The following is a 13533-nucleotide window of genomic DNA, read 5'->3' on the forward strand; positions in this document are numbered from 1 at the left end:
CACTGCACTCCAGTCTGGGCGACAGAGTGAGACTCCAACTCAAAAAAAAACAAACAAACCAAAATACCTACCATTTCATGGGTCTTCAACAAAATAGATTTAAAAAAGAAAATACAAACATGCCCACAAACATCAGTTAAAGTGCAAAACAAGATAATCCAACATAAAGAAATAAAAGTTGCAATATCCACATGAAAAATTAATTCTCATGAGTAACAGCGAACATCAGAGGTTCCATGAGGCAAAGATGATGTTCCTCAAGTCCTGTTGCTTCTTTACAATCACAAAGCAGCATTCATTCTCCCTTCTCCCACTCCTCCCCATTTTTATCCAAGAAGTGGCATATGAACTGTAGTTCAGCATTTTGTTTTCACTTGAACACATATCCTGAGGCATCTCTGAAGCTCTTACTTCTCCTCCTCCTCCTCCCACAAGACCCTGAGGCAGCCGCTTCACCAGTCCCTCCCCCCGGCCACTGGCTGCCTCACCTCTCACTACTGCAGAAAAGACTGCCCCTCAGCACGCTTAGTGTCTTGGGTTCTGGGGTGGGCAGGGACTGTCTGGTATTGCCAAGAGTCCAGGAGGGACAGAATACTCTGTGCCCTCTTGGGGTGGAGCACCTGCTTCCCTGCTGGCCCCACCTGAGGCAGGTGAGTTGCCTGGCTATTGTCTGCTTTTCTCTCCCTGCTCTCACCTGTGTATTTCTTAGGTCTTCCTTCATTTCTCTGTAGATGAGCCCTCACAGGGGCCTCTGTCCAGACCCTGACCTAATGCTGACTGCCCTCTTGGTCCCCACAGGGTCTCTTAATCATTTCAAGGGGCTTCTGTCCCCACCTGTGCCAAGCTCTGCCCAAGAAACCAGAGATCTCCGTAAGTCCGTAAAGCTGCAAGCCCAGCCCCAGCTAGCAACTCCCACAGGAGCCTCCTGGCCTCAGTCTTGACTCTGTCTACATAGCAACTGCATGCTCACTTTATGCCAGGGATTAGAGCATATCTCCATGCCCTGCACAGCCTGCAGGTCCTCCCTCCTGCTTAGTACACCACCCCATCTGCAGAGCCCCCCAAATCTCCCAGCAAAGGCCTGCCGTCTAGCTGTCCCTGCAGAGAAGGGATGCTCCCTAGGGCCAGGACTAGGGTCCGACACACAGCAGTGCTCAGGGAATACGTATGGATGACTTGGCAGCAGGTGTATACCGCCATAAACTGGTAGGATGAGAGTCGCAGAACCCTTTAAGAGGAGTTTAACTTTTTGACAACATAGTTCCCTTGGGATTCACTCTAGAGAAAGTTAGATGTATGCATGGTTTGAAGCTGCTCATCACAGGGGAACCCAAAAATCTAACCAAAAGAACTAGTCCAACAGCCAGAGGACTCCATGACAAAACAAAGCAACGTTCACCATGACATCAAAGACAAACACTTCATGGGCCAGGCGCGGTGGCTGACACCTGTAATCCTAGCATTTAAGTCCAAGACCAGCCTGGGCAACATAGCAAGACCCTGTCTCTACAAAAAAAATCAAAAAAATCAGCCAGGAGTGGTGGCACATGCCTATAGTCCCAGTTACTCGCAAGGCTGAAGCAGAAAGATTGCCTGAGCCCAGGAGGTCAAGGATGCGGTGAGCCATGATTGTGCCACTGCGCTCTAGTCTGGGCGACAGTGAGACTTTGACTTTAAAAAAACAGAAACCCGCCGGGCTTGGTGGCTCAGCCTGTAATCCCGTGCCTTTGGGAGGCTGAGGTGAGTGAATTGCCTGAGCCCGCAGGTTCGTGACCCGCCTGGGCAGCGAGACCTCATCTCTACAATAAATAAAAAAATCAGCCGGGCGTGGTAGCCCTCACTCTGTCGCCCAGACTGGAGGGCAACATTGTGAGACCTCATCTCTGTAAGAAATACAACAATTAGCCGGGCTCAGTGGCTCAGCCTGTAATCCTGCACCTTGGGAGGCTGAGGTTAGTGGATTGCCTGAGCCCGTGGGTTCGAGACCTGCCTGGGCAACTTGGCAAGACCTCATCTCTATAATAAATCAAAAAATTAGCCAGGTGTGGTAGTGCGTGTCTGTAGTTCCAGCTACTTGGAAGGCTGAGGCGGAAGGATCGCTGGAGCCCAGTAGGTCGAGGCTGCGGTGGCCGGGAGCAGTCACCGCACTCCAGTCTAGGAGACAGAGTGAGACTCCAACTCAAAAAAAAAAGAAATACAACAATTAGCTAGGCATGTGGTGCATGCCTGCAGTCTTTGCATGCCTCTCACTTGAGAGGCTGAGACTCGAGGATCACTTGAATCCAGAAGGTCGAGGTTGAAGAGAGCCAGGATCATGCCATTGCACTCCAGCCTGGGCAACAGAGTAAGACCCTATCTCAAACAAACAAACAAACAAAACTAGCTGGGTATGATGGCCTGCACCTGCAGTCCCAGCTACACAGGGGGCTGAGGCAGAGGAAATCACCCAAGCACAGGAGCGTGAGGCCACTGTAAGCCGTGATTCTGCCACTGCACTCTAGCCTGAGCCAACAGAGTAAGACCAAAAAAAAAAGAAAACAATGATGTGGAAAGACATTTACAATCTATGATTAATTTGAGTAATATTACTAATTTAAGTAGTTTAGTAAAGCAGTATGACCTTATTTTTATAAATAAAGAAATACACATAATATAAATACATATAAAATAAAATTCCGAAAGAATATATACCAAAATGCTAAAGAGTGATTATCTGTGGGTGGTATTTTATCTGGGGGACATGCATCACTTTTCAGAGACAGAATACGTAACAGAAGAAGAAGAGGAGCCACTTACTTCAGGCAGAATAGCATGGTCTCATGCGTCCTGCAGGTCAGCAGGCTGTCAAAGAGTTCAGTGATGGGAAGGCTCCCAGCAGGGGCAAGAGGACCCGCATTCACGTCTGGCAGCACAGACCTGGACTCACCCAGGTGCACAGCCAGGGCGGCTAGACCCAGCACGTGCGAGGCATGCAGGGTTGGGCCCTGTAATGAGAGCAAGGGGAGGGGCAGAGAGACCTTTGAGACACACTGGGAGCAGCCACCTGGCCCAGAACAGCCCTGGAGGTGCTGCATGCAGCAGGAGCTCACCCGATGCCCACCTGATGACGCAGCAGCTGGCAGAGCCGGGAGAGCAGCGCAGGGAGTGCATATCCACACAGGGACTTCACAAAGAGGGTGGCCCAGCGGCCCTGCCTGTGGAGACAGCCGTGAGTCCATCAGCCCGGGTCTTTCACAGCCCTGCACATCTGTCCCATGAGCAGACTAGGCATGTAAAGCTCAGTCCCCCAAACCACAGCCTTCCTGGAACACAGACACAGTCTTCTGCTGTGTTCCTATTTGCGGAAACTTCGCATTGCCATCTGCTCTGAACTGCGTTCCAGCCTGGGCGATACCCCCAGTTTTAGAATGCCTGGCCCATGGTCTCAGTTCAGAAGCAGGAGGCACCCAGGTCAGCTCAAAACCATGCAGCGAAACGTCTGAGCCTTTACCTCTCTGGGGGGGCAAAGCTGGAGGCTGCCATCAGGTTCTGACAGAAAGACATCAGCAGGAGGTCCACAACCTGAGAAGACAGGGGTCCTGTGAGGCCAAGTGTCCCAAGGACGAGAGCACAAAGAAGCAAGCCCAAGTCCAGTTCACACCCGACACTGCTGCTTTGCCTTGCACATGGACATGCTGAACAGGCTTGCACTAGAAGAGCATGTCGCCATGAAAACAGGTGCCAAGGACACCCATTCCCAAATCCTGGGAATATGACAGGCCAAGTGCCATCATACAAACTCCAGCTCTGAAATTTTATAGCAGTGAGTGGGATCAGCAAACCCTGTCTATAAAGGGTCAAAAAACAAATAGTTTAGGCTCTGGGTCCATAAACAGACTCTGCTGCATATTCTCTAAAAGCATAAAAAGAGCCAGGGCAGTGGCTGGCTCACACCTGTAATAACAGCACTTTGGAAGACTGAGGCGGGAGGGTCGCTTGAGTTCAAGACTAGCTTAGGCAGCACTGTCTCTACAAAAAAATCAAAAAATTAGGCCTGGGCACGGTGGCTCAGCCTGTAATCCCAGCACTTTGGGAGACCGAGGCAAAAGGACTGCCTGAGCCCAGGGGTTCAAGACCAGCCTGGGCAACTTGGTGAGACCTCATCTACAATAAATCACAAAAACTGGCCAGGCATGGTGGCATGCATCTGTAGTTCCAGCTACTTGGAAGGCTGAGGCAGAAAGATTGCCTAAGCCCTGCAGGCCAAAACTGCAGTGGCCGTGAGCATGCCGCTGCACTCCAGCCTGGACAACAAGAGCAAGACTCCAACTAAAAAAAAATAAAAATTAGCTGGGCATGGTGGCATGCACCTGTAGTTCCTCCAGCTACTCAGGAGGCTAAGGTGGAAGAATTGCCTGAACCAAGGAGGTTGAGGCTGCAGTGAGCCATGATTACACCACTGCACTCTAACCCAGCCTGGGTGAAGAGTGAGACTCCAACTAAAAAAAACACATACATGCCTACATAAAAATAAAAGCATAAGAAAAGCTCTCTGTACACAAATAGGCTGGGGCTGCCGACCCTAATAGAATATTGCTCAGCCTCTGAACACCTGAATTCCCGTCTACCTAGCAAAACAAATAAAAATTAAAAGATTCTATGTCCTTAATCCTTTTTATATCATCTAAGAAACAGATGAGACTGATGCCTTATAATTTTGATATATATATTTTTTGAGTCAGAATCTTACTCTGTTGCCCAGGCTAGAGTACAGTGGCACACTCATGGCTACCACAGCCTCGACCTCCTGGGCTCAGGCGATCCTTCTGTCTCAGCCTTCTAAGTAGCTGGAACCATAGGCATGCACCACCATGCCTGGCTAACTTTTTGATTTTTTTTTTTTTTGAATTGGAGTCTCACTCTGTCGCCCAGACTGGAGTGCAGTGGCTGCTCCCAGCCACTGCAACCTCGCCTGCTGTGCTCTGGTGATCCTTACGCCTCAGCCTTCCAAGTAGCTGAAATTATAGGCATGCGCTACCACACCCAGCTGATTTTTTTATTTATTGTAGAGATGAGGTCTCGCTGCCCAGGTGGGTCTCGAACCCGCGGGCTCAGGCAATCCACTCACCTCAGCCTCCCAAAGGCGCGGGATTACAGGCTGAGCCACCGAGCCCGGCTACTTTTTGATTTTTTTGTAGAGACGAGGTCTCACCAAGTTGCCCAGGTCTTGAACCCCTGGGTGCAGTTAATCCTCTCAACTCCATGCCCAGCCAATTTTTAATTTTTTTAGAGACAGGGTCTCACTCTGTGACTCAGACTGGAGTGCAGTAGTGTGATAATGGCTCATTGCAGCCCAACCTCCTGGACTCAAACAATGCTCCCACTTTAGCCTTCTGAGCAGCGAAGACTACAGGCATGTACCAACACACCAGGCTAATGTTTTATCTTTTTTGTAGAGTGGGTCCACTATGTTGTCCTGGCCTCAAATAATCCTCCCACCTCAGTCTCCCAAAGTGCTGGGATTGCAGGCATGAGCCACTGTGCCTGACCCCTGGTGCTTGGTCTAAGGCACCCCACAAACCTTCTGTTCTTGTGGTTCGAGTTTTGGAGTGTCGACACTGAGCTGAATCTCTGACAGCTCAGTGCTGCCGTCATCTTTACTGTGATCCAGGATGGCCCTCAGTCTGTCAGAAATCACTGCCAGCTGAGTAGATATCACTGCAAACAGAGAAACCAGTTGGATGAGAAGGGAAATGTGGGATGGAGGGGTGCTGCTGGGGCCTGGAGCACACTCTCTGTGGAAGGCAGCACAGGCAGCATCTCTGGTCTCCCCCAGGTGCAACACCTCCACCCATCCTGCTGGCTGCATATGTCCCCCAGCCAGGCACCGAAAGCCAATGTTTCTTCACACTGCAGGCGGCACAGTAAAAATGTCAGGGGGCTCACAGCCTCAGGACACTGAGCATGTGCCTGGGCAGATGGGCCAGACACTGTCCACTACCTTTTCCTGATCAGCTGAGGGGCCGATGTGTTCCTTTACCAATACAAGCCTCCACTTCTTGCTTTCTCTATCTGAAACCCCATGCCAACTCTACCATGCACTGTAACATGTGTCTAAGCACACGCTGGAGGCTGTGTCTGCCAACAGCGACAGACCACATGTGGGCCCAGCTACACCACCTACCCACAAAAACCTCTGCTATTTTTAGAGACAGGACTGACCTGACATTTACCAATCTTTTCCTTAAGCACTGGAACTTTTCCTCAATGCCCACAGACACCACATTCTGCACAAGCACAGCTCTGAAAGGCTGTGGTCACAAATTCGTGCACTTGGCCTGAGTAAGGACCGTGTCTGGGGCACTGCAGCCTCAGCTGGTACCAAAGAAGTTTTGTCAACATTTTCTCCATGTTGACATGGCTCTGTCTTGGTTTGAATGAAACCAATTTGTAATAAATCAATACAGTTAATTAACAAGAATATGGCTAATTTATTTTAGATTCTGTATGTGTCATAATAAAACTCTGAAAGTACTGGAACTTAGTTGTTCTACTGTGGAATGCTAAGTTCTTCGACACTGTGCCTGTTCTTACACCACAGATAAGTACTTTATACTTATGTCTGTACAGAAAACCTTCATATCGAAGCAGGATCACAGGGCAGAGAACCTGAATGTCTGATGCTACATCTACTCAAGCAGTCAGGAAAGAATGTGTTTTAGTGACTTCACTCGTCATCTCTGTCCCACTCAGATGCCAAGTGGCTAAACGTCCACTGTCTGTCAGGGATGTGACAGTCGGAGTAGGACTGGTCTCCACCGTGCCTGGAAGAAGACACACCCTCCACACCCGCTGGCCTGTGGTCCCACTCCACTATCAAATGCTGGACCACAGGGAAGTCACACCAGCCACCATCACCATAGGGAAAACAAACTAGCCCCGAAGCCCCGACCACAAGCTGTCCACATGCACACAGGGCACAAGCTCTCCACCTGTCCTCACCATCACATCGGGTAGGGTCGACCATGGAGGCTCTCAGCTCTTCCAGTGCAGCTGTGAGCCGTCCCAGGGGCACCTCAGCACAGCCGGGTTCTGTCCTCGCTCCTGGGGCTGCATGGGAGGTGTGCAACTTTAACAATTAGGCCAAACACACATTCAACAGGACTGTTCACTGCAGAAAGAGAAATCTCATGAAGTCAAACACAAAACCACTGATCTCCAGGCTTCTTTGTGCAGATGGCAGACACAGCACCAGGAGTCAGTAAGAGGGCAAAGTGTGCTCTCTGACCTCAGATGCTGTCATATCAAAAATTAAAACATGGCTGGGTGCAGTGGCTCATGCCTATAATCCCAGCACTTTGGGAGGCTGAGTTGAGAGAACTGCCTGAGCCCATGGGTTCAAGACCAGCCCAGGCAATTTGGCAAGACCTCATCTCTACAATAAATCAAAAAATTAGCCGGGTGTGATGATGCACATCTGTAGTTCCAGCTACTTGGAAGACTGAGGCAGAAGGATCACCTGAGCCCAGTAAGTCGAGGCTATGGTGGCTGTGAGTGTGCCACTGCCCTCCACCCTGGACAACAGAGTGAGATTCCAAAATAATAATAATAATAATAATGCCCTCCAGCCTGGACAACAGAGTGAGATTCCAAAATAATAATAATAATAATAATAATAATAATAATAATAAATAAAACATTTTTAGGCTGTGAGCAATGTCTCACACCTGTAATCTCAGCATTTTGGGAGGCCAACGGGAGAAGATTACTCAAGCCCAGGAGTTTGAGACCAGCCTAGGCAATATAAGAGAGACTTCAAGCCGGGCTCGGTGGCTCAGCCTGTAATCCTGCGCCTTTGGGAGGCTGAGGTGAGTGGATTGCCTGAGCCCGTGGGTTCAAGACCCGCTTGGGCAACTTGGCGAGACCTCATCTCTACAATAAATCAAAAATTAGCCAGGTGTGGTAGCACACGCCTGTAGTTCAGCTACTTGGAAGGCTGAGGTGGAAGGATCACTGGAGCCCAGTAGGTTGAGGCTGTGGTGGCCAGAAGCGGCCACTGCACTCCAGTCTGGATGACAAAGTGAGACTCCAACTCAAAAAAAAAAAAAAAGAGAGAGAGACTTCATCTCTACAAAAAATAATAATAATTCAAACATTTTTAAACAAGTTTAATTAAAAAGGTGGTCCTGTGTACAACACGGCCATGACTGTAAAAAGCACATTCATTAAAGGAGAAAAGATAAGAGGCATAGCCCACAAGAGCAGAGGCAGTTTCAGACAGGTAACGACTCAGTCCCTGCTCCTCAAGTCTCTAAGTCACATGTTCTACTGTTTTTACATTAGGATGTGAAAGGATGAGAGTCAGTATACAAGAAAATTACCAGTTCTCAACATACAATTAATAAATAGGTTTACTAAAGCAAGTCTAGACATGATTACATATTTGCAAAATATACTTATTCAAACCTCTAACACCCCATTCTCAATACAAAAAGGAAGATACATTGCATTTTTCTAAAAAAAGCAAAATAAGTTCATGTTCTGGGGTTACTGGGCACATGGGCTTCACCCAAAATCACAGAAGCCATGGCTTTGTGCATAAGCCCTGCCAGAGAGATGACCCGAACATATCCCACAAGCCCCCAAAAGGAGGAACAAGGGTTACGAAGGACCGGGGTTAAGGAGGACAGCTCCTGTGAGGACAAAGTCCTGTGGTTTCCCCAGCACAGCAGAGAGGTTTTCAATGCTGGTCCACACAGATAAGTTGGGGACCTTCGACCTTTACCCACGGAGGATTCCTGGATCTCCATCCATGGTTATTGGAAATCTTCCAAGCTTATGAAAGGAGGATTTTTGTTAACAGGACTGCAGCTAATTAGAATAGTCTCACTCAGCCTGCCTGGCCCTGTAGGCATAAAGGGGCTCTAAAAAGGAAACACAAACACTGCTTCCTTTTGTAGAGACTCCAAGAAAAAGTGGTGTCACAAAAAACCGGGCCCCCTCCTGATGGCATCTCTCACTGTGGCCTTGTTAGTCACAGAGCCTAAGGCACTGGGAAGAGAGAGGCACAGTCACCAGTGCAGTACTGCACGGATTCACAGCTAGGTCACACATGTAACTCTGGCCTCGTCACGGCTCTCTAGAAGCAGCAAGAGCTCAACCCCTAGAACCAGGGGAATGTCTGAACAGAGATGAGTTGGCTCTATGCCACTGCAACATGCTTCAGAATCAGCCGTCTAAAGCCTGCATGCCTAACACACCACAGCCCCAGCCAGGCACACAGAAAAAGGCAAGAAACAGAGAAGGATTGTACTCCACACAGTACTGTCTAGAAAGGGCCAAATTAGATTATGTTTCAGGACCTCCCAGGAAGAGCCTGTGAGGTCCTTCCCGGTGCCATGGCTGGCCCTGAGCACTGGTGTCGAGGGCCGACTCCAAATCCACCGATCCAGCCCAAGTCAGCACAGCCTCACACAGTTCACTGCTGCAGTGCTGGATGGCAGACATTCCCTATCAGGGAAACGGAAAGTCCAAGCCACAGTCAGGAGAGCCCAGGAATGTACCTTCTGGCGTCTTCTCTTGAGCAGTGGAGCAGGTCTGGCAGTAGGTGGAATACAGAGATGGGGGAATTTTACCTGCTCTGGATCAAATGAAAACAATAAAACCAAGTTGACTATGACTCATACTAATTCTCAGGTTCACAATTCCAATATATATATATATATATTTATATTTTTTTTTTGAGTTGGAGTCTCACTCTGCCACCCAGACTGGAGTGCAGTGACTGCTCCTGGCCACCGCAGCCTCGACCCGCTGGGCTCCGGCGATCCTTCCGCTTCAGCTTTCCAAGTAGCTGGAACTACAGGTGTGCGCTACCACGCCCGGCTAATTTTTTTTTTTGATTTATTGTAGAGATGAGGTCTCGCCAAGTTGCCCAGGCGGGTCTTGAACCTGCGGGCTCAGGCAATCCACTCACCTCAGCCTCCCAAAGCGCTGGGATTACAGGCTGAGCCACCGAGCCCGGCTCCAAAAGATATTACAAAATAAACTTAAGTACAAACACTGTGTACAGTATGGTCCCATTTTTATGAAAAAAAAGAATCACATACGTGATTTTTAAATATATATATGTCTTTTTATTTTTTTGAGGCGGGGTCTCATTCTGTCACCCAGGCTAACGTACAGTGGCACGACCACAGCTGACTGAAGCCTTGACTACCTGGGCTCAGGTGATCCTCCCGCCTCAGCCTCCTAAGTAGCTGGGACTATAGGCACACACCACCATGTCTGGCCTTTTTTTTTTTTTAAGTTGGGGTCTCATTCTGTCGCCCAAGCTGGAGTGCCGTGACAAGATCAAGTGATCTTCCTTCCTCAGCCTCCTGAATAGCTAGAACTACAGGCACATGCCACCATGCCCGGCTAGTTTGTATATTTTTTGTAGAGCCACAGTCTTGCTATGTTGTCCAGGCTGGTCTTGAACTTCTGGGCTCAAGCAATGATCCTTCTCTTGGCCTCCCAAAGTGCTGGGATTACAGGCGTGAACCACCACACCCAGCCAATATATCATATTAATCATACATCAATATCTGTAAAGTTAGACCACAAAATACCAACCATGTGGACAGTAAGATTATGAATTATTTTTATTTTTCTTATTCATTTTTGGTAATTTCCAAATTCAAAAAATGAATTTATATTACTTTTAATAAGTAATACTATTAAATAAAACAAATAATGCCCCTAACTATGCAGAGTTATAAAAACCAAGGCTTGCAATGAGGATGCAGTGGCATTTCCAGGAGCTGGTGCTGATGACTCATGGGAGTGATGATAACACCAGCAGGATGCAAGGTGAGGATGTGTGGACAGGCTGCATGGCCCGGAAGGTGCCACTCCTGCAGATGCCAGTCACGAGGCAACACATATGGGAGTGGGGGAGCTCTGCATCTCCACACAAACAGACCTGTCACACCTGCACCAGAGCCTTCCAGGGTGGACTGTGCGGCTCAGAGACCAGCACTGAAAATACACACAGGAGGCCAAGGTGGAGCAGCACACACATCCTGACAAGAGGTGCTGGGATGGTCTCCAAAGCATGCTGCAAACCAAGGCAGACAAGATACAGACAGAGAAGCATGAAGGCACAGTTGTGCACAAAAGGAAGACTCCGCCACACTGGACCAGAGTTAAGGCAGTGGATGCACAGCCTGGAGAGCAGGAATCAGGTGCAAAAGCCTTCAGCTTGGCCAGGCACGGTGGCTCACGCCGGTAAACCCAGCACATTGGGAGGTGGAGGCAAGAGGACTGCCTGAGTCCAGGGGCTCGAAACCAGCCTGGGTAACATGGCAAGACTTCGTCTCTACAATAAATAAAAAATCAGCTGGGTGTGGTGGCATGTGCCTGTGGTGTCAGCTACTTGGAAGGCTGAGGCGGAAGGATCACCTGAGTCCAGCAGGCCAAAGTTGTGGTGGCCGTAAGCGTGCCACCGCATTCCAGCCTGGGCAACAGAGTGAGACTCAAAAAAAAGAAAAGAAAAAGAAAGCCTTCAACTTAAAAAATAAACTGGCCAGGCATGGAAGCTCACACCTGTAATCCCAGCACTCTGGGAGCCCGAGGCAGGAGGACTGCTTGAGTACAGGAGTTCAAGATCAACCTAGGCAATATAGCACAACCTTGCCTCTATCAAAAAAAAAAAAAAAAAAAAAGTCAGGTATGAGAGCACTTGCCTGTAGTCCCAGCTAACTGAGAGGCTGAGGCCAGGAGGTCACGGCTGTGCTGAGCTGTGATCATGCCACAGCACTCCAGTCTAGGTGACAGAGTAAGAACCTGTCTCAAAAAAAAAAAAAAAAATCTCAGAGAGGTGAGGCAAAACGCCATAGCTATGAAATAAGAATAGATTGCCATAGGTCGGGCATGGTAGCTCATGCCTATAATCCCAGCAGTTTGGGAGGCAGTGGTGAGAGGACTGCCTGAGCCCATGAGTTCAAGACCAGCCTAGGCAACTTGGAGAGACCTCATCTTTACACTAAATCAAGAAAAATTAGTCAGATGTGATGGTGCATGCTTGTAGTTCCAGCTACTTGGAAGGCTGAGGCAGAAGGATCACCTGAGACCAGCAAGTTGAGGATGCAGTGGCCATGAGCATGCCACTGCATTCCAGCCTAGGTGACAGAGTGAGACTCTAACTCAAAAAAAAGGAAAAATACACTGCAAGACAGACACACCATACTGACTCTAAGTCACACACTGTGATGTGTACGTGTGAGTGTGCACACACCAGCATAACTTACAGATATAAGCACATGTAATAAAGAAACTACAATACAGAGGAAACACGTATGTACCAGCTCCAGGATGATGGTTTCCTTGGAGATGGAAAAAGGCCATGGGATCAGGGAGCTGAACTAAACATTATTCAACTGTTTTATTTCATTAGATATAAAGCAAAGATAGCAAAAATATGGGTGGGGGTACTTGGGTGTTTTTAAAATTGATGTTTTAAATTGGTCTCTGTACTTTTGTATATCTTTGAAACATTTTATATCAAAAACAAATAAAAATAAGGGCGGGTGTGTAATCCCAGCACTTTGGGAGGCTGAGGTGGGAGAATTGTTTAAACTCAGGAGTTCAAGACCAGCGTGGGTAACACAGTGAAATCTCGTCTCCTTTGAATCTTCTTATAGGTCCCCGAACTTTAAAAGTTTTGCCAAAAAAAGGATTTATCATTTCTATTTCTTCCAAGATGAATTTTGAGACACCAACCAGCTCTCTTACTGGATGCCCACAATGTAAAAGAGCCTCATTATTCTAAACAAGAACACCCAGTCTGCTCAAAGATTGTGCAGTGTGAGGCATTCTCAGGGCTCTTTGATTTTCCTTCTTTGCTTAAATTCTCCTCTTTTCACAATGATTATGTACTGAGACATTAAATTATTTGATTCCCACACCTAGCAGTTCACTGAAGAATTATGCTAGTGGAGATAATCAGAATCAAGCAAATTTTGTTTTAATAACCATAACCAACTAATTTTGAAGCCAAAAATTTAAAAATGACTTTGGTGATAAAACAAATTTTCCTACTAGAGAACCAAGCTCTTTGCATCATAAAAACCCACTGGAAACAACAAGTAGCCATTCTTGATGCTCTCCATACCTCTTCAGAGACTCTATGAAAGCCACTCGAGAGTCAGGGACTGCCGGGAGCTGTGAAGAGAGGACAACCCAGTGAGCGCCAACAGGGAACACCCTTGCTCCCTACAGACCTGGCTGTGAACTTAAGAGATTTGCATACAGACCACTCGAGGTATGAGCAGGGCAGGAAGAAAGTGAGACATGTAGTAGGGCCTCCTGAAGATGCTGCAACACAGAAAAGCAGACAACGCCTCAGTGAGTACAGCAAGAAGGGCAATTCCACAGACAACTGCTGATATTTCAGAGGGTGGCACCATGGGGCTCTTATTTCTTTCTTTCTTTCTTTTTTGAGTTGGCGTCTCACTCTGTCACCCAGACTGGAGTGCAGTGGCCACTCCCAGTCACCGCAGCCTTGACCTGCTG

General features: G+C 48.1%; 1 protein-coding gene across 1 annotated transcript in view; it reads right to left on the reverse strand.

Annotated features, from left to right (window-relative positions):
• The window catches only part of FANCA (Fanconi anemia complementation group A), a 71184-nt gene that overhangs the window by 25884 nt on the left and 31767 nt on the right, over positions 1-13533 (reverse strand). The window contains exons 19-26 of the mRNA XM_008050038.1: positions 13275-13335; positions 13133-13182; positions 9531-9619; positions 6982-7083; positions 5561-5697; positions 3491-3561; positions 3101-3194; positions 2797-2984 (exon numbers count right to left, since the gene is read on the reverse strand). Coding sequence (XP_008048229.1) covers positions 2797-2984; positions 3101-3194; positions 3491-3561; positions 5561-5697; positions 6982-7083; positions 9531-9619; positions 13133-13182; positions 13275-13335 — 792 coding nt within the window. The remainder of the gene's footprint in view (positions 1-2796; positions 2985-3100; positions 3195-3490; positions 3562-5560; positions 5698-6981; positions 7084-9530; positions 9620-13132; positions 13183-13274; positions 13336-13533) is intronic.

Source organism: Carlito syrichta, unplaced genomic scaffold, assembly GCF_000164805.1.
Source record: "Carlito syrichta isolate Samal-C Ts95f unplaced genomic scaffold, Tarsius_syrichta-2.0.1 Scaffold142937, whole genome shotgun sequence".
In the NCBI taxonomy this organism is placed as follows: Eukaryota; Metazoa; Chordata; class Mammalia; order Primates; family Tarsiidae; genus Carlito; species Carlito syrichta.